Below are 20,114 nucleotides of genomic sequence, written 5' to 3' on the forward strand. Positions count from 1 at the left end.
AACACTAGCGAAGCGCAAAACTATTCATATAGAGGACAGCTGCGCTTTCAAAGATCCTATGGATAAAAAATTGGAAGGATTGCTTAAAAAGATATTAAGTTACTATCTTGGAAAGTTCTGTTTTTGGTTGCTATTTCTTCTGCTAGAAGAGTTTCTGAATTATCTGCTTTGCAGTGTGATCCACCCTATCTGGTGTTCCATTCAGATAAGGTTGTTTTGCGTACTAAGCCTGGTTTTCTTCCAAAAGTTGTTTCCAACGAGAACATCAACCAGGAAATAGTTGTTCCTTCTTTTTGTCCGAATCCAGTTTCAAAAAAGGAACGTTTATTACACAATTTACATGTTGTTCGTGCTTTAAAGTTCTATTTAGAAGCAACAAAAGATGTTAGACAAACCTCATCCTTGTTTGTTGTTTACTCTGGTAAGAGGAGAGGTCAAAAAGCTACTGCTACCTCTCTCTCTTTCTGGCTGAAAAGCATTATCCGCTTGGCTTATGAGACTGCCGGACGGCAGCCTCCTGACCGTATCACAGCTCACTCTACTAGGGCTGTGGCTTCCACATGGGCCTATAAGAACGAGGCTTCTGTTGACCAGATATGTAAGGCAGCGACTTGGTCTTCTCTGCACACTTTTGCCAAATTCTACAAATTTGATATTTTTGCTTCTTCGGAGGCTGTTTTTGGGAGAAAGGTTTTGCAAGCCGTGGTGCCTTCTGTTTAGGTAACCTGATTTGCTCCCTCCCTTCATCCGTGTCCTAAAGCTTTGGTATTGGTTCCCACAAGTAATGGATGACGCCGTGGACCGGACACACCAATGTTGGAGAAAACAGAATTTATGCTTACCTGATAAATTACTTTCTCCAACGGTGTGTCCGGTCCATGGCCCGCCCTGTTTTTTTTAATCAGGTTGAAAAAAATTTTCTTTATACACTACAGTCACCACGGCACCCTATAGTTTCTCCTTTTTCTCCTAACTGTCGGTCGAATGACTGGGGGGCGGAGCCAGAGGGGGAGCTATATGGACAGCTCTTGCTGTGTGCTCTCCTTGCCTTTCCCTGTGGGGGAGAACATTTCCCACAAGTAATGGATGACGCCGTGGACCGGACACACCGTTGGAGAAAGTAATTTATCAGGTAAGCATAAATTCTGTTATATATATATATATATATATATATATATATATATACACAGTATATATATGTATATATATATATATATATATATATATATATCATTATAACAAAAAATTGTTGCAAACAATGCTGCCATACAGTGCTCACAATATGTACACACTTCAGAGCCTACATTGATTTGTTCTAGTGCAGTGATGGCTAATCTTTGCACCTCAGATGATTTGGAAGTACATGTCCCATGATGCATAGGCACTCTGTAGTCTAGTTAAGTATCATGGGACTTGTAGTTCTGAAACATCAGGGCTGCCAAGATTACCCATCACTGTTCTAGTGGAACAAATGATACCTAGAGAAGGTGGCAGTTTGATAATAGAAATAAATTGGAAAGTTTAATTTTGAGCCATGTTCCTTTAACTTATTAAAACTCTATTCACAGAATTTTGCTTATCTTATATGAGATCTGAAGTTTCTAACCTCACACTTATCTGCATATCATCCACAGCAATCTGTAAAGTTGAACAGACTGGTTGAATCTAATAACAGTGCTATGATCACTGTAGGTACCTTTAATGGTGGTAAGTGGTTCATTTTCCTAATATAGATAATTATAACTTTTCATCTATATTAATAGTACTCTAGTATAATAAGTAGATTTTCTTATATTAATATATTTTTCTTCCACACAAAAAAAAAACGAATCTCACCTAATACTGGTATTACAGATTTAAATTGATATATATTATAAACAAACTTAAAATTTTTCTGTAATAACACTGAATTCTTACTTAAAGGAACATGAAATCCCAATTTTTCTTTCATTGATTCAGACAGAGCATACAATTTTAAACAACTATCCAATGCCCTCCTATTAACGATTTATTCATTCTTTCGTTATCCATTGTTGAAGAAACAGCAATGCACTACTGGGAGCTAGCTGAACACATCTGGTTAGCCAATGAGAAATGTAGCCACCAATCAGCAAGCGCTATCCATGGTGCTGAACCAAAATTGGGTTGGCTCCTAAGCTTTCATTCCTGCTTTTTCAAATAAAGATACCAAGAGAATGAAGAAAAATTGATAACATGAGTAAATTAGAAAGTTGTTTAAAATTGCATGCTCTATCTGAATCATAAAATAAATTTGGGTTTAGTATCCCTTTAAGTTAACGCTATGTTTTTCATCACTAATATGTGTTGCACTTTAGCGCTACACATAATTCACCACCTGTAATAAGAGTGATGTTAGTGTGACCTGCACTATCCTTTGAAAGTATAGAGTGTGCTAAAAAAATGGCTAACATTCTCTGGTAAATCTATTTACCATTGATTTGTAATACCAGATTGTGCTCTACTCTTAGTGTGGGGTTGCAATTTGAAGTGCACACTCTAGTCTACGTTATCAGTCACACTTTATTTGTAATCTGCGCCACAATGAAACATGCTAAATTCAATGTCTTTTTATCTGCATATCTATTGAACACTTCCTGCCTCTCTAAGAACCTGAAACTGTATTAGTCTTAATGAGATTTAGTATATACAGTCTATCTCCTAGTGACTCAGAAGTGAGTAATCCTGCCAAAGAAACTCATGTAAAACAGACAGAAAGATGTCCAGTTCAGCCTATAATCTATGTGATTAATGTGCATCTCATAACACACTTTCAATCAATTTATTTTCCCTTTATCTCTTTATACAAAAATATTGGGCTTTAAATATTAAGTGCTGATGTAACCAATATAATTAGAATAAACCTTTAAAATCCCGTTAAATAAATATATGTATTTTTTTTTTACTAGACTGTAATGAAGTCGAATCTCGGCATCTTGTGCCTGGAGATATAATTGTTTTGACTGGAAAGAAGCTCTTCCTCCCATGTGATTGCATTCTGTTAAGAGGCAGCTGCATTGTGAATGAAGGGATGCTTACAGGTAAACAAAAGATCTTGCTTGATTTATACATTAAATATATTACCCCGTAGGTATATTAGGAATCATGCAAACACATCAAAAAAGTAGAGGAAATTATTTTATTCCAGAAAAAGGAGTTATAAAATAAAAAGGATTGTTAAGCCCATCTTATTCCACCCAATATATCTAATAAAAAGCTTAGTATTAATTCACACTGTAATAGGGTAATGTATAAGAATATTAATTTACTGCATGTATTCTTCCCCCTGAAAATCTGCTCCTTGTATAGAGAATACTGTTACAATTAAATTAACAAAACATACCTGACATAAAATTATTTGTATGGTTGTTAATTTATTTAATTATTGCAGTCAACAATTTTAAAAATTAAATGACAAACTTAAAGGGACATGAAACCCATAAATTATTTCATCAGATAGAGAATACAATTTTAAACAACTTTCCAATTTACTTCTATTATTTAATTTGCTTCCTTCTCTTGTTATCCTTTGCTGAAAGGTTTATCTAGGCAAGCTCAGGAGCAGCAGAGAACCTAGGTTCTAGCTGTTGATTAGTGGCTGCATATAAATATTGATTGTGATTGGCTCACCCATGTGTTCAGTTAGAAACCATTAGTGCATTGCTGCTCCTTCAACAAATGATACCAAGAGAATGAAACAAATTAGATAATAGAAGTTAATTTGAAAGTTGTTTAAAATTGTATTCTCTATATGAATCATGAAATAAATTTTTTGGGTTTCATGTCCCTTTAAGTACTATTAAGTAATATTTCAAGGGGCATAAAACTCCAAACAAATTATCATGCAAATGAGAGAGCATTATTTAAATACCGTAAACTATTTTTGCAATGGGATATAAAGTAACTGTTCTGTGAAATAGAAGCATATAAGCCTATACAATTCTACACAGTGAAATGTTCCACAAGCATAGAAATTAAAGTTGTTTTTTTCTCCATAGGAAGATCCATTTTCTCTAAAAACAAAAAAACTGCAATGCTTTATTAAGCACCCTCTTTTAGATAAAGCATAAAACATTGTGCTGTGAGAATGGGATAAATTATTTTGCTTTTCCAGTGAATTGTAATTGTTTTATACTGGTTTATTCATAATAAATCTAACATAGATATGATCTTCCTCTAGGTGAAAGTATTCCAGTCACAAAAACACCTCTTGATAATGTGAGCAACTCTGTTCCATGGAAAATACAAAGTGGAGAAGATTACAAAAGGCATGTGCTGTTCTGTGGAACTGAAGTCATTCAGACAACATCATCTGATTCTGGAGCTGTAATAGCTGTTGTGCTCAACACTGGTTGGTATCTGCATTTGCACCACAATCTGTAAACTCTTCTGCTTTTACTGTGCATGTTGATAGGCTCTATCATCAGGCAACCTACTCACTCCCTATAAGCTTTAGTCCTTGGGAGAATCAGTCCGCTGAATCACACGATGAAGCTTTATATGTAAATCCTTCATCTCAAATCAATTTGATAATTATAATCTTGTGGGAGATAAAAAAAAATAATTTTGAGCAAAGTTTTGTTTGTATTTAGATTTTAAATCTGTTTGAAAAAAACAAAGAACAATGATTTAACAGGATTGTTTCCAAATGGATATATCTATAACAGGATAATGAGAAATTAGTGCTTTAGAGGTTCTAGGTATTTAAACATTGTTGTTATCAAATATACAGTATAATATAGTACAAATGATTTAAACCTTTGTACTTGTGTAATTCATTTAAAATACACTTTCAGGTTTAGCTGCCTGTATTTATAAGAGCCAGTTGTTCTATTTAATGCCTGGTGGGGAAAAAGGGAAATAACTCTATGAAAATCTGTACTAGGTGAAGTAAAGAATTCCTTGTTTTACATACACTACTCTCCTTCCTGATCTACAGTTATATTTCTGTCCATGTGACGTATCACAGACTGTATCTTCACTGTAGCTGAAAAGCTTGTTAATTCGTACAGTTGCAAAAAAAAACAACAACATTTTGACCCCTACTAGGTTACTATGTAAGGCACAGGACACCCCCTGACATCTATCAATCTGTGGATTGTTTTGCTCTTGTGTTTTCACACACAATCATGGAGAAAGAAACAATGGCCATAATGGAGGAGAATTCAGTTAATTATACCTGGATTAATGGCTCTGGCACCAGTGGCGGATCCATGGGGGTGCTGAGTAGTACAATGAACCTCCAAACTCACATGCACCCCCATTGAGCTGTGAAGTGCTCTATATATTATGTTTACCACCTTTGTTAGGCCCCCAATTAGCCCCCCAAATATTAATTTCTAAAACCACCACTTTTTGGCCCTCTTCTCCAAAACCTTCTGTAGATCTAGTTGCAGTTTCTTTATTATTGGACTTTAGATTGATAGATCAGTGTGTGTCTCTATATACCTTTTATCTCTTGGAATTGTCAAATTACAGTTTTAACGTGACACTTATGGTGTCCTATTTCATTATAGATTGCAAGGTGTGTGTAATTTCTACCTCATTTTTGTCACATTTCCACACATAATGTGTTGCAAAAGCATTATAGTATTGACAAAGGGGATTTATGATCATTTTGACATGCATGTAAAATATGTTATTTATATATATATATATATTTTTAAATTGTTGCAGGATTTTTCTGCCTTAGGTCTGACATTACGGACACTAAGGGCCAGATTACAAGTGTAGCATATGGACACTAAGGGCCAGATTACAAGTGTAGCATTTCCGCTCAAGCATTAACTGCTCTGCAAGTAAGCTTTTGGTGCACGTCGGGTAGTGCTCGTATTACAAGTTGAAAGTGAACTACTTTTGTTCATGCTCTTACCCGACGAGTGTAAAAAGCCGATTTTAGAATGTCGAGTGCACGATAACCTATTTCCCCATAGAAGTGAATGGAGCAAAGAAAGTGAAAAAAACCACCCTACACGTGCGCTAACCTGATCGCATATTCTCAAGTGCGCTAAATTTCCAAAGTTCTTCCCTTAGCAGAAAATGTTCTATTCATTCATAAATACATATTTCTATATATATATCTATTCTGATGGTATTTTGGTACAATATATATCTATACTTGTGTATTTGTGTATATATATATATATTTATTTATATATATAAACAGAGAGACAGGTGCACTCTCACGAACAGTTCAACATATGCCAAGGTGCTACAGGTTGAAATATAGCAAGTAGGAGACAGCACTCTCTGGTCTTAATACAAAAGAAGATTTATTCAGTGACGTTTCAGGGAATACTCCCCTTCCTCAGACCAATGTACCATACAGTGAAGAAAACATTTATACCTGCACATTCGACCCTCCCCCTGTGAAAAAACCGCCAAAGACAGTTGCCAGGCAACCAATTCTTTGTAAATAAACCCAGTGTCAATTTATACATTTAAACAAAATAAATACATATAAATACAAAGTGTCCTTGTTTAAACTCTATGCCTATACACAGAAGCATCTATATCTTAGTAGCGACAAATAAGACAGGCAAAGAACTGTATAAAATTTCATAAAATATTTGCTGGGAATTGTTAATACGCCCACGATAGTGGGTTTGCAGACCAACATACATAGTTACAACCGATATCCACAGGTCCAGGCAATACAAAGGTATAACAGCATTAAGATCCTATGCACCTTCATTTAGCATTGTGCAGAACAAGTTAACACAAACCAGAATCGTTGCACAGTAATAGTGCGCATAATGTGTTGAAATCACACGTACTTTTTGTCTGCGATGCAGTATAGGGTGAGGAGAGAGTACAACTAGTATAACTACCCCTAAGAATACGCATACATCTATAGAAGCAGCCCAATGTTATCCAGGGGGTGCAAAGCCATGGGACAACATACACCGGTAATGGTGTACCGCGTAAGAGTCTCACGCAACTAGACCCGCCCCCAGAACCAGGGCACAGTCACCCGATAGGTAGCGGTGGGCAAGCCCCTATAGAGGCTAAAACAGATCCTTAGAGAGGACCCCAAAGTCCTAAGGAGGTGCGCTGGCGCAGGCTAATAAGGAAAACCGGAGAGAGCAGGCCGCACTCTTGGCAACAAGGGAGGTAGTCAGAATGTTCCTATTAAGGAAACAGAAAGAGGCGCCAACATAGGGGAATATTGACAAGACAAGCCAATACAAATCACAATGTAACAGGATGTCCCTTCAGGGTGGCTACTCACAAGCGTGACGGCACAACCGGAGTGCCTGACAGAGCGGTACGGGACCAACAAAGTCGCCCGTAGGACTCACACCGTATGCATCAGGTAGCATGACAGGTCACACCAATCGCAGAGTCAAATCCCCCAAAGAGTAATGTGGGACGTCACAGTGGATGTTGAATTCAGATAACTAGAGGGCTGACATCCAATCGTTGAAGAATACAACACTAGTACAGCAACGCGTTTCTCAGCAACACATCTGCCGTTTCATCGGGCTGATTGACACCCCCTGCTAGCGGCCGCGAATCTGCAGGGGGCGGCATTCATTGATGTCTGTCGCTGCTGAGCGAATCATGTCAGACAGACCGATGATAAATCAACCCCATATCTTATTTTCAGTTATATTACAAGTAGTGGGGCATTATAGTTTTTATACATTTGCATTCTTGTTCCCTTCTAACTTGAACCCAAAGTGTTCTATTTTGAGTTCTTGTTATGTATATATAAAATAAGAAAATAGAGGTTTCTCTTTGAGACTCAAGAGTAGTCTCCTAGTGTCCATGATAGCCCTCTGTAGCTTCATATTTTCGGTAGTACTACGAGGTCCAAAAGTGGCCTTGTGCCATTTAGAGGGTTTACAGTACAACAGGCTAGCTGTATGTTACCTTATATTCCTAAACATTGTCAGTTGAACATATTATGTTTACCTTGTCTAGTTTGTATTCATTAAATGCCTGGAAACAATTTCACTGTATATTTTTTAATGACGCTCTTGGATTGTATGCCTTGATTCAAATCTCAATAAAAAATTATTAAAAAAAACAATTGATCCTCTGCACCCTGCTCGATTGCCACCCCTTTTAAGATGCGCCATACCGTGGCTCAATTCTGGTCCGGCACTGAGTTCCAGCAGCCCAACAAGGCGGTCGAGATTTTGTTGGCTGCCAATATTTTAGCACATCTCTGTGACACATCATTTAAACATTAATTAGAATTTTAGCAACATAGCTCCTATACTTATAATGGGGAGGTTTACTATTTAGTATAGCTTATTATATTGAGGTTTTTTTCTGACAGTATTCAGTATGTGGGACTTAGCTGGGGCATTGGGATTGTAGGTTAGACATTACGTAAGTGTAGGTGGTATTGGGAACTTAGCTGGGCATGTAGGTTAGGCGTGACAGAAGTGTAGGTGGTTAGGGGGAGTTAGCTGAGTGGTGCAGGGGGGAGTGTTGGTTAGCTCTGACGTAGGTGTAGGTGGTCAGTGGGAGGTTTCGAGGTGTATCAGGGAAAGTGTAGGTTAGGCATGACGTAGTTATAGACGTTCAGGGGGAGTAGGCATGGCGAGCAAGTGGGAGTAGGCTGCATTTTGATTCAGACACACCGATACCAGTTTGATATGTTCTAATCAGCAAAGTACAGGTTATGAGGAGGGTAGAATATCGATTGGGTTTGCGCGAGAGTGGGGTATTAGGTTTTTTCCCACTTTTTTTGCTCCATTGACTTCTATGGGAAATACGTGAACACGCACGCAATATTCTAAGTTTGACTTTTTGCGCTCTTCAGTTTAGCACGTGAGTGAAAGCAATTTACTTTCAACTCATAATGCAAGCGCAGCCTGATGAGCGCAAATAACTTACTCCTAGCGCAGTTAACGTTCGAGCGGAAGCATTAATTAGCGCTCCACTCATAACCGGGCCCAATATTTGTCTTTTATTCTTGATTGTTTCATTCTTGCTGACTGTGTTTACTCTGAGATTTGTTTGGAATATGAGTTTAAAAAGAAATATCTTGCATTTTCTTAGGTCCTTTTGGTTATATATGAAAAATACTTCCTTTTGTAGTGGTCTTATTAAGGCAATAAATGGAATTAAACGCCTATAATTCCATTTGAAATGAGGCAATGTTCTTCTTAATGGATTATTTGTAAACTGAAGGTGATAGGACGAGGAGAGGTATAGGTCAGATGGGGGAGGGGCCTGAAACAAGAACGAATGAGGCAATTTTCCCTACAAGTACGTGAATACTATGTTACTTTGTAGTGTGCTGAGAAATGATCGATAAATATTTTACAAAATAAAGGACATTATGAGTTTTTTAAAGACCTACAACTATTCTTCACTACAATGGGATTTAGATTTGCAAAACATAATTGTTTCATAAAGTTTTGATATTATATCCATGCATTTTTATTTTTTATTTTAAAGTCTGTATTGTTTTAGATCATTTGTTTGGGTTTTGCAGAACTATTTTAAACATTCTTTTAAATAGATAAAAGGAAAACATTGTCTATTTTAACATTAACATCATTGGATAAAATAGGATTTTGAGCAAAAACAAGGGATTTAAATTTAACACAATGGGTGCGACTATGGGGGAGCAAATGGAGCTTTTTACTTATAATGTCTTATAAATAATAATGATACCTTATTCAATGTTTATAATTGATTATACTTATGTGATAACTAACAGTGTGCTGGCTGAATAACTTTGCTTTATATGCAGGGGTCAGTCTGTCTTACTTACTTGTCAGATTCTACGTTACTATAAACTGCCCAAATGACTCATTTTTATATGTATCGCAGTTGACTGGATCCTGAAATGTAACAAATTTGTTTTCAGTTAATGTATTAAAGGGACACTGAACCCAATTTTCATGATTCAGATAGAGCATGCAATTTTAAGCAACTTTCTAATTTACTCCTATTATCAAATTTTCTTCATTCTCTTGGTATCTTTATTTGAAATGCAAGAATGTAAGTTTAGATGCCGACCCATTTTTTGTGAACAACCTGGGTTGTTCTTGCTGATTGGTGGATAAATTCATCCGCCAATAAAAAAGTGCTATCCAGAGTGCTGAACCAAAAAAGAAGCTTAGATGCCTTCTTTTTCAAATAAAGATAGCAAGTGAACAAAGAAATATTGATAATAGGAATAAATTAGAAAGTTGCTTAAAATTGCATGCTCTATCTGAATCATGAAAGAAAAAAATGTGGGTTCAGTGTCCCTTTAAGGTTAAAAGCGAATGGGAGATACTACATCAATATATATATATATATATATATATATATAATTTTTTTTTATTTTAAATAAAGAAAATATAATATAACTTGGGAAAAGGGGATAGAAAAGTAAAAACTAAAGTATGTGATAAAAGATCTACGTTTCTATGTTTCAAATACTTTAAAATAAATTAAAATGACTATGTTCCAGGTTTCAACACAGCTAAAGGAGATATGGTGAGAGCCATTCTGTACCCCAAGCCCATAAACTTTAAATTATATCAAGATGGTGTCAGGTTCCTGCTATGTCTTATCATAATAGCAGTACTTGGGTTCATCTACTCTGTAACTGTGCTCAAATTAAAAGGGGTAAGTAAGATTTTCAGTAATCTTAACTATTGTAATGATTTTTTTTCTCAGCATATTGAACTACAAAACAAAGAGACGCATGTGCATCCACAAATCACAGGAGTGTTTATTATACTATATACATAACAAAAGTATTGCACTTACTAGATAAAAAAAAATATGAACAGCATATAGATTCCACCAGCATTTTTATTGTATGCACAGCATAGCAAGCACCATGTTTAAGGACGTAAACTCCTCCCCAGACATTTCTTATAACTCTATACAGATTTAAGGGAAAATATATTCTGTATTGGTACCCTATACACTTGTTTTCAGGCCACTGAACAGTACAGCAAAAAAAAAAAAAGAGGTAATCTTATTTTTGTGTTATTTGGAGTTTTTTTTGTCTTTTTTTGCAACCCATTAGACTATACATTAGAGTACCATATATATTGAGAACAATTTAAGGAGTCTAATTTTATATTTCTTTGCTAAATAATTAGCCCTAGTGATTAGTGTCTGGATCTGAATTTTGAAACACGGTTTTAATTAATGCTTGTTGATCATTAACATGGTCCAATAAATCATTTTCAGATTCCATGCTACTGTAGTTTGTACATTAAGCACCATTTGTAGCAGACGGCTTAGTATGTTATCTTACCAGATATATAAAATGGGTTGGCAAAATATCCCTAATACCTATCAACAGAAAAATCCTTAATGGATGACTTTTGCCCACAGTATGCATCTCTAACCCATTTCTCATTGTTGTCGGGCAGCTTCAAATACTTTGGGGTCTGTTCAAATCAGTTAGAAGAGCAATACAATGTGTCTTGCATGTTTTTGCAGGCTTTGTTTTTTAAATTTATGGCAATTCCAATCCATTAAAAATGTTAGAAAACTGAGAGGTTGTGTGTTATTTTCAGTTTTCCCCTTCACTTTCCTCACCAGCATTACTTCCTAAGTGTGAATGAAACATCACATAGTTAAAAGAAACAGTCAATGAGTACTGGTAATTATTCTATGCAATTTTAAATATAAGACCTGTCTCCAGGCCTAAAATGTCTCCCAGTTTTTTATTATATGGTCTATATAGAAACATCATACGTACAATAAAAAAACAGTCATTCAGTGTTGTCATTTATAATATATATATTTATATACAGATAGAAGTGCACTCACAGGAACAAACAACTGGCTCAATACCATTGTTAGTCTGTTCGATGGCGATTTACCACCTGGGTGCAGATTTGTGGCCCAGTAATGCTTTTCACAGAGTAGAACTTTCCTGTAGTATATCAGTCTGACCCCGCCTATTACGGTCAGTCCAGCACCAAAATACCAGCCAATTCCTCTCTGAACAAGGAACACAGCAACCACAGACGATCGTTTCGAACTTCATTGGGCCTCGTCAGTGAGGTGTAGCCATATTCCTCTAAGCACATTGAGCAAGGAGTTCACGTCTGGTTGCCCCTTTTTCCCATAGGGAGACTAAATCCATACAGAGAGAAGCACACTCACTCACTCTGTGAAAAGCATTACTGGGCTAAAAGAAGCTGCACCCAGGTGGTAAATTGCCATAGAACAGGCTAACAATGGTATTGAGCCGGTTGGTTCATTCCTGTCAGTGTGCTTCTCTCTGTATCTATATATACATATATATATATATATATATATATATATATATATATATATATATATATATATATATATACCCTTCTAAAGACCTTACTCCAGAGCTTTTAATATGTACATAAAAAAAAAATCATTAAGTGTTGTCATTAGATAGATAGATAGATAGATAGATAGATAGATAGATATATAGATAGATATATTCAATACTTGGTAAGCCAGCACTCACAATCCCATATTTACAACCCAAGGTGTTTCCAGAAAATAGACAATATAGCACAGAAAGGGATGCACTCACCAGGATTTGTATCACCATCACTTTTTAATAGATGTAACGTTTCGAATTTCATCCCCTTCTTCAGACAACAAGAAATGTGATATTAAGTTACTTACCCCACAACTGGGAGATTTATACCTTGATGTGACCAGACGCCGCAAAGTGCGCTCCAAAAGGCCACTCCCCCATGAGCTGGCATCATCGCATAGTGACCCGGCGGCCGGCCCCATCCTAACATAACAAATATCAAGATCGCCAGTATACTGTTAACATAGCAACCAAAAAACAGCATGCAACCACAATATAATTCTCCATCAAAGAAAAGCATATATAGATTTCCAGTCATCACATCTATACTGTCAATTCACTGGACCTAGCACCTATGAAAATACTATTCAAAATCTCTGCAAAAAAACTTTAAAAGACTATTACAAAAAACTTATGTACAGTGGTTACCATAGTAACTGGATAGCTACTGACAAATTCTAGCTCCCATCACCATGTCATTTGTCAAGAGATAGTTCTACAGTAAACGTTCTTAACAAACATTATAATCCCCTTGCTATTTGTTCAGTAAGCTTACCGTAGATGGTATCACACTGTGCAAAACTACTCACATATAAAGTAATTATGCAGCTCATAACTTGCTTATATCTTACTATAGAAAATAAAAATGCAATGGCAAAACACTTGGGCACTCCTCACTTTGCTATTAGTTTCCTCCTTTGCCTACAGTTCTTTTCTAAGCTGTTGTTCACCACTTATTTCTCCTTTGTCAGCTTTAACCTGTCATGCAATATACATTGTTACATTATGTTCTGTATTTTAGGGGACTTTGAGGGACATTCTTATAAAGTCATTTGTTGGTGCCACCGTTGCAATTCCGCCTGTTCTTCCTGCTGCTATGGCAACGGCTATCATGTATGCCCAAAAAAGGCTAAAGAAAAAGGGGATCTTTTGTCTCAGCCCTCAAAGGATCAATATTTGTGGAAGAATAAATCTTGTCTGTTTTGATAAAGTAGGTCCCCCCCCCCCCCCCAAAGTGATTACTTAAAGTACATTGAAACATACATTTATTAAATTTTTTGTTTCTATTTCCATAGACTGGCACTTTAACAGAAGATGGGCTAGATCTCTGGGGAGTTGTTCCTTCTATAAATAACAGGTAGTTATGTTAGAGAGAAACTCAATTAATTTATGTTTAATTAATGGTATCATATTTTGTCAGTTTTTCTATCACAATATTTAGCCTATAACATGTTTAACCATCTGAATAATGAAACAAACGCAATACAAATTCAATGAAGCATTAACATTTCTAAATGCTTCTTTGAAATCTATCTGGATGAGGAGCTAAAGACCTATCCACTCCAAACCACTGTACTACATTATTTACTATTTACTACCAGAGGTAGACAACAATCTCTAGAGTTTACTAGTCAGAGAAAAAGTTATAGACTGGAATTATAAAGTTTCGATTCTACTCAACTTTAAAGATAGGTAAAAGCCAAATGACTTACTCATCCAATGCTCTCGTCCACACAAAGCATAAATAAACTACATTCTATCTTCTTTAAAAGATACACAATGTTCTACATCTTCATTTTGTTTATTTATGAAAAAATATATAGTATTTAATAAACTTTGTATGTAGCTCATTGATAATATTTTTTATCATACCCAGTTTTCAGAAAGTTCATATGTTCACCAATGGTAACAGTTTACCCTGGGGCCCACTTCTTGGAGCGTTGGCAAGCTGCCACTCATTGATATATTTGGATGAAAAGGTGCAAGGTGATCCTTTAGATCTGAAGATGTTTGAAGGCACAAATTGGGTAATGCTGCCATCTGGTGGTGGTAAATTATCATAATCAGTCCAGAGAGTTATAGTACTACTAAGATGTAACGAATCACTCACATTTACACATCAAAACATGGATATCAACCACATTTTTGTACAGTCTAATATAATATAAATTACATTTTGACCAGTCTCTTTAGTGCTTTAGAGTACATATAAAGCATGCAGTGTCATAAACCATTTAAAACACATATTTAAATTATAGTACAAATGCCATCTCACACTTTGTCAAATTATTTTTCAGGAAATAGCTGTACATCAGATAAATGATTGTGCAGAGGCTTCAACATCTCGAAACACTTTGGTAATTCCAGGACCAAAGTACAATTCAGTAAGTACATAAGATAAAAAACAAACAAATAAATACATCATTTAACCCTTTAAGGACACAGCTTTCAGTTTGCTCAATTGTTTTATGACGGAAAAATTCTGTCATGTCCTTAAGAGGTTAAAGTGTTTGAGATTGTGACTTAAATAATGTAATTATTTTTTCCTGATTGTGTTTAAATATAATAAAATCACTTTCTTGTTTTTATAAAATGTTTTCTATATAGTATATAGTTGCTGCATAGCAGTGCTCTTCTTTTCCATTGCTATATATATACAGTATACATGGTTGATTATATATTTCCTACCTGTTCTATGTTAAATTTTTGCATATATTGTGTATTATTATTGTTTTTGTATTTTATTGTACCCTATTGTATCAATTGCAATGTTTTGTGATCCCAGGACATACTTGAAAATGAGAGAAATCTCAATGTATCCTTCCTAGTAAAATATTTTTATAAATAAAAATAAATATATATATATATATATATATATATTAGTGCTGTGGAAGCTGTTGGCACTCAACAAATAACTGATAATAATACATATTAAATGTAAAATGTAGGTTTATTGTTAAAATAAATGTTTTAAAGGGACAGTCTAGTAAAAGTTAATCTTTCATGATTCAGATAGGACTTGGAATTTTAAACAACTTCCAATTTACTTTAATAATCAAATTAGCTTTGTTCTCTTGATATTATTAGTTGAAAGCTAAACCTAGGTAGGCTTATATGCTAATTTCTAAGCCCTTGAAGGCCACCTTTTATCTGAATGCGTCTGACAGTTTTTCCCAGCTATAGGGCATAAGTTCATGTGTGCCCTATAGATAACATTGTGCTCACGCCCCTGTTACTTATGAGAGGGAACTGATTGGCTAAAATGCAAGTCTGTCAAAAGAACTAAAATAAAGGGGCAATCTGCAGATTCTTAGATACAAGTTAATTACAGAGGTAAAAAGTATATTAAAATAACTGTGATTATTATGCAAAATTAAAGTACGGCTGATAAAGGGATTGTCTATCTTTTTAAACAATAAAAGTTCTGGAGTACACTGTCCCTTTAACAGTGATTTAAAGGGATATAGTATATGGCAAGGTGTTGGACTGGAAGCTTAAAGGTGTATATGAATGGACACAGATATACATACATACACATACATACATACATACACATGCATTCACATATTGACATATATTGACATATACACATAGAAATACACAAACATACATATACATATTTGATCCCTTGCCAGTCCAACACCTTGTCATATACCATATCCCTTTAAATCACTGTTAAAAACATTTATTAAATAAAAAATAAATATATATATATATATATAGCAAACAGGAAACAACACTCACTGGTCTTGACAAATAATGGATTTATTTTTTGCCTAGGCAACCCCACTAATGTAAACAACACCAAAATTGAAAACATACTTAAAATGCATAAAATACAAAAAAATGCAGAATGGCCAAGCCAGATCATCATCATCTATTGCAGCAACCTTATGGACACAGAAACAGAAATGTAATAATTGTATAAACATAGTATAAAAAATGTAAACATACTAAAATGTGTAGGTAGATACATATGTGTTGTCAGCTAGACCTTGAATCCCCTAATTCATAGTATAGAGGAGACTGTACATCATTAGCCTAGAAATTGTGATAATGAATGATATCACACCATTTACCAAAAATATACTATATTGGTAGACTAGATTACGTCAATATGTATGTCAGTGTATATATAAGTGGTACAATTCCATGGGAATTAGGCCTGCCCCAGAATAATCCCATATCGTTAACATCCTGATGTTCTACTTGTGGACTATTCAGACATATAAAACAATTAGCTATTAGAGCAGTGAAGCTAGTCTACCAATATAGTATATTTTTGGTAAATGGTGTGATATCATTCATTATTGCTATTTCTAGGCTAATACAATGAATTTGGGGATTCAAGGTCTAGCTGACAACGCATATGTATCTACCTACACATTTTAGTATGTTTACTTTTTTTGATACTATGTTTATACAATTGTTACATTTCTGTTTCTGTGTCCATAAGGTTGCTGCAATAGATGATGATGATCTGGCTTGGCCATTCTGCATTTTTTGTATTTTATGCATTTTAAGTATGTTTTCAATATTAGTGTTGTTTACATTAGTGGGGTTGCCTAGGCAACAATTTTGGTGTTTTTTTACACTGGGGGAGGGTCTTTTGTGGGTGTATAAATGTTTGTTTCACTGTATGTACTTTGGTCTGATGGTCTGATGAAGGGGTGTATTCCCTGAAACGTCACTAAATAAATCTATTATTTGTCAAGACCAGTGAGTGCTTTTTCCTGCTTGCTATATTGGAACGAAACTGTTTGTGAGAGTGCACCTGCTTCAACTTTATTTATATATATATATATATATATATATATATATATTTATAAACATACACACACAAACATGCTCAGGCCCCAAAGATAAATAAATAGGGCCCTATGTATTTGCATTTAAATAATATCTGTGAAACTACATATGTGCTATTACAAATGCAGTGTTATCAAAATATAGTTTATAATCAGGTTTATAAGTAAGTTTACTAAAGAGACCTCACTATAAACCTGATTATAAAATATATTTTGATAACACAGCAATTTTGATAGCACATAATAATAATAAAATGAAAAATAAATTTCCTTAAAATATTGTGTATGTGCATTGTATTCATAACATAATCATTATAAAAATTAGAAACTTTCATTTAGTATTATGAACACCTTATCTGATGTTATGTCAAGAGAAAGAGTAACGAATACTGTATTTTACTTTATAGCCTCCGGTGCAAGGAATTCACATTCTACAACAGTTTCCATTCTCGTCCAGTCTTCAGCGTATGTCTGTGGTAGCTCAGGTGGTTGGAAGTAGTGATCATCTTGTTTACATGAAAGGAGCCCCAGAAATGGTGACACAGTTTTGCACCCCAGAATCAGGTACTACTTTTAAGAGAGATTCATTATTTGTCACACCAATAGAAGCTGTCCTTTAAACATTCATACTATAGTTAAAAATTAATCTTTGTGGAAAATCATGGCTCTTTAAAAATAAATTATAATAATAAATATACTACAATAAAATGAATCTGTAAATTGGTATTTAACTATCCACCCCAGATATTATTGTAAATATATTAAGATGTTGGATCAGTCTATTGCCGGGCCTTTTCATGGTGAAATTTTGGGGTAACAACAAGAACAAAGGGAATATGTAGCATTTTGACAAAGGTAAGACTTGGGGAATTTCCTTAAGAAATAGCATACAGATTGAACAATATTTATGAGCAATTGTATCCCTGGGACATTTGTTCGCCATATATCTGACCTGTTGGAAACACCAAAACTCGTAAGTTCAGAGCTGTCATATGATTTACTGGTACACCACATTTGCAGTATAGGTAATCAGTTTCTTTCACTATGGCAACTATGAAACTAAACAACACCTAAATTACAATTAACACATAAATATAAAATATAACTGTCTAAATATTTCACTTATCAAATAAACCACATTTATTGGTAGTTTGGAGAAGGCACTAAAACATAATGGCTACATTTTGTTTATGATTAGTGGCAAATCCTAAGTATACTCTATACAAAATGCTGAAATACAAAAACACAAGAAGGCGCTCCAATGGTACAGTATGTCAGATACTGGTCTTCCAAACTGTGACCCACACATATTCACACCATGGAGCTATACTCACAAAAGTGATGCACGATATCAAGGTGCAGTTCCCGCAGGCTGGATGTATCAAAGCCCCCAGCTTACTTACTTCGGTATGCAGGTCCACAGATTCAGCAGCCAATAATTAACAGTCCCAACAAAGAACTCACCACAAATGTAATAAATTCCCTGTGCATTCACCTGAATGCACAGGGAATATATTTAGTTTTTGATTGTGTGTGAGTTCTTTGCTAGGATTTAACCGTTATTAATTTGCTGCTGAACTTGTGGACCTGCATACATGAGTAAACCAGGCACTATGTACATTTATAAGTGGCTTAATAAAACTTGTTTTAACACTGCAAAGTCTTGACAGAGTTTCTTACATACATAATAGTTCAACAAACATCCATGTTAATATATAGACATCTGTTATTTTAACCCACAGTAATGTAGTTCAGTTTAATATCTATCAAACAGAAGTCGGCATTTGCCTACTTCACTCTGTAATTGTAAAACTAAATTATTCAATAGCATGACGAACCAGAACCATATAGGTCATTTAAAGGGACACTGAACCCTGAATTTATTTCATGGTTCAGATAGAGCATGCAATTTTAATCAACTTTCTAATTTACACCTATTATCAATTTTTCTTTGTTCTCTTGCTTTCTTTATTTGAAAAAGAAGGCATTTAAGCTATTTTTTTTCAGGACCATGGAAAGCACTTGTTTATTGGTGAGTGAATTTATCCACCAATCAGCAAGAACAACCCAGTTTGTTCACCAAAAATGGGCCGGCATCTAAACTTACATTCTTGCATTTCAAATAACGATACCAAGAGAATGAAGACAATTTGATAATAGGAGTCAGTTAGAAAGTTGCTTAACATTGCATGCTCTATCTGAATCCTAAAAGATAAAAATTGGGTTCAGTGTCCCTGTAATCTCCCTGTGGATAAGAACTATAAACCATACTGCATATACCGGCACATTCACTAACTATTAGTAGTAGTGGTTGCATTAAAATTGTGCAAGAACTGTTTTGTTACTGTTAGCTACAATTAGTAAGAGCATTACTGTCTTTGCTAATGTTTTGGGTGTATTTAGTATGTTATTAGATGTAGTATTAAAATAACCTTCTTTCTTTGACTTCCTATGAGCGAGCACGTGTGTGTGCATGCATGTGTCTGTGTGTCTTGTTTTTTAACCTAATAATATTTACGTGTTGCTTTTGGGGTGCTTATGTAAAAATGTATGCCTGTAGATAAAAAAACAACAACTGAGGAACACTGCTCTAAAACATCTATGTAAAGTGTTTTTTCATTTTGTTTCACAGTCCCTACAGACTTTGCTAGCGAACTCAACTTATACACACGTCAAGGATTCAGAGTTATAGGACTGGCGTCTAAAACACTGGATGTCAATAAACATGATGATAAAGCCAGTTACACAAGGTAAACACTTATTAACCTTTGTGAAGTCATACGCAGTTGACATATTAACATAAATAATTATAATTTGAGAATGAAAAGTATTCCACAAATTCAAGGGTGTGTATATTGTTCTGTGGAAATTATCATGGCTTGTTGTTTGTTTATAAAATACTTATCATATTTGTGCTACAGGCTTATAGGCTTTGTACTTTCTCAAAATAGTTATCAAAACAGCACTGGTTGATTTATTTCACACATTTATACATAATGTGGTGCCAA

At 34.9% G+C, this 20,114-nt stretch overlaps 1 protein-coding gene across 1 annotated transcript in view; it reads left to right on the forward strand.

Annotated features, from left to right (window-relative positions):
* LOC128657506 (probable cation-transporting ATPase 13A4) overlaps nucleotides 1-20,114 on the forward strand; it is a 118,575-nt gene that overhangs the window by 42,516 nt on the left and 55,945 nt on the right. The window contains exons 8-17 of the mRNA XM_053711873.1: nucleotides 1,635-1,707; nucleotides 2,928-3,059; nucleotides 4,199-4,369; nucleotides 10,442-10,599; nucleotides 13,320-13,508; nucleotides 13,594-13,655; nucleotides 14,175-14,347; nucleotides 14,630-14,682; nucleotides 17,514-17,670; nucleotides 19,739-19,856. Coding sequence (XP_053567848.1) covers nucleotides 1,635-1,707; nucleotides 2,928-3,059; nucleotides 4,199-4,369; nucleotides 10,442-10,599; nucleotides 13,320-13,508; nucleotides 13,594-13,655; nucleotides 14,175-14,347; nucleotides 14,630-14,682; nucleotides 17,514-17,670; nucleotides 19,739-19,856 — 1,286 coding nt within the window. The remainder of the gene's footprint in view (nucleotides 1-1,634; nucleotides 1,708-2,927; nucleotides 3,060-4,198; nucleotides 4,370-10,441; nucleotides 10,600-13,319; nucleotides 13,509-13,593; nucleotides 13,656-14,174; nucleotides 14,348-14,629; nucleotides 14,683-17,513; nucleotides 17,671-19,738; nucleotides 19,857-20,114) is intronic.

This window comes from Bombina bombina, chromosome 4 (assembly GCF_027579735.1).
Source record: "Bombina bombina isolate aBomBom1 chromosome 4, aBomBom1.pri, whole genome shotgun sequence".
Classification (NCBI taxonomy): Eukaryota; Metazoa; Chordata; class Amphibia; order Anura; family Bombinatoridae; genus Bombina; species Bombina bombina.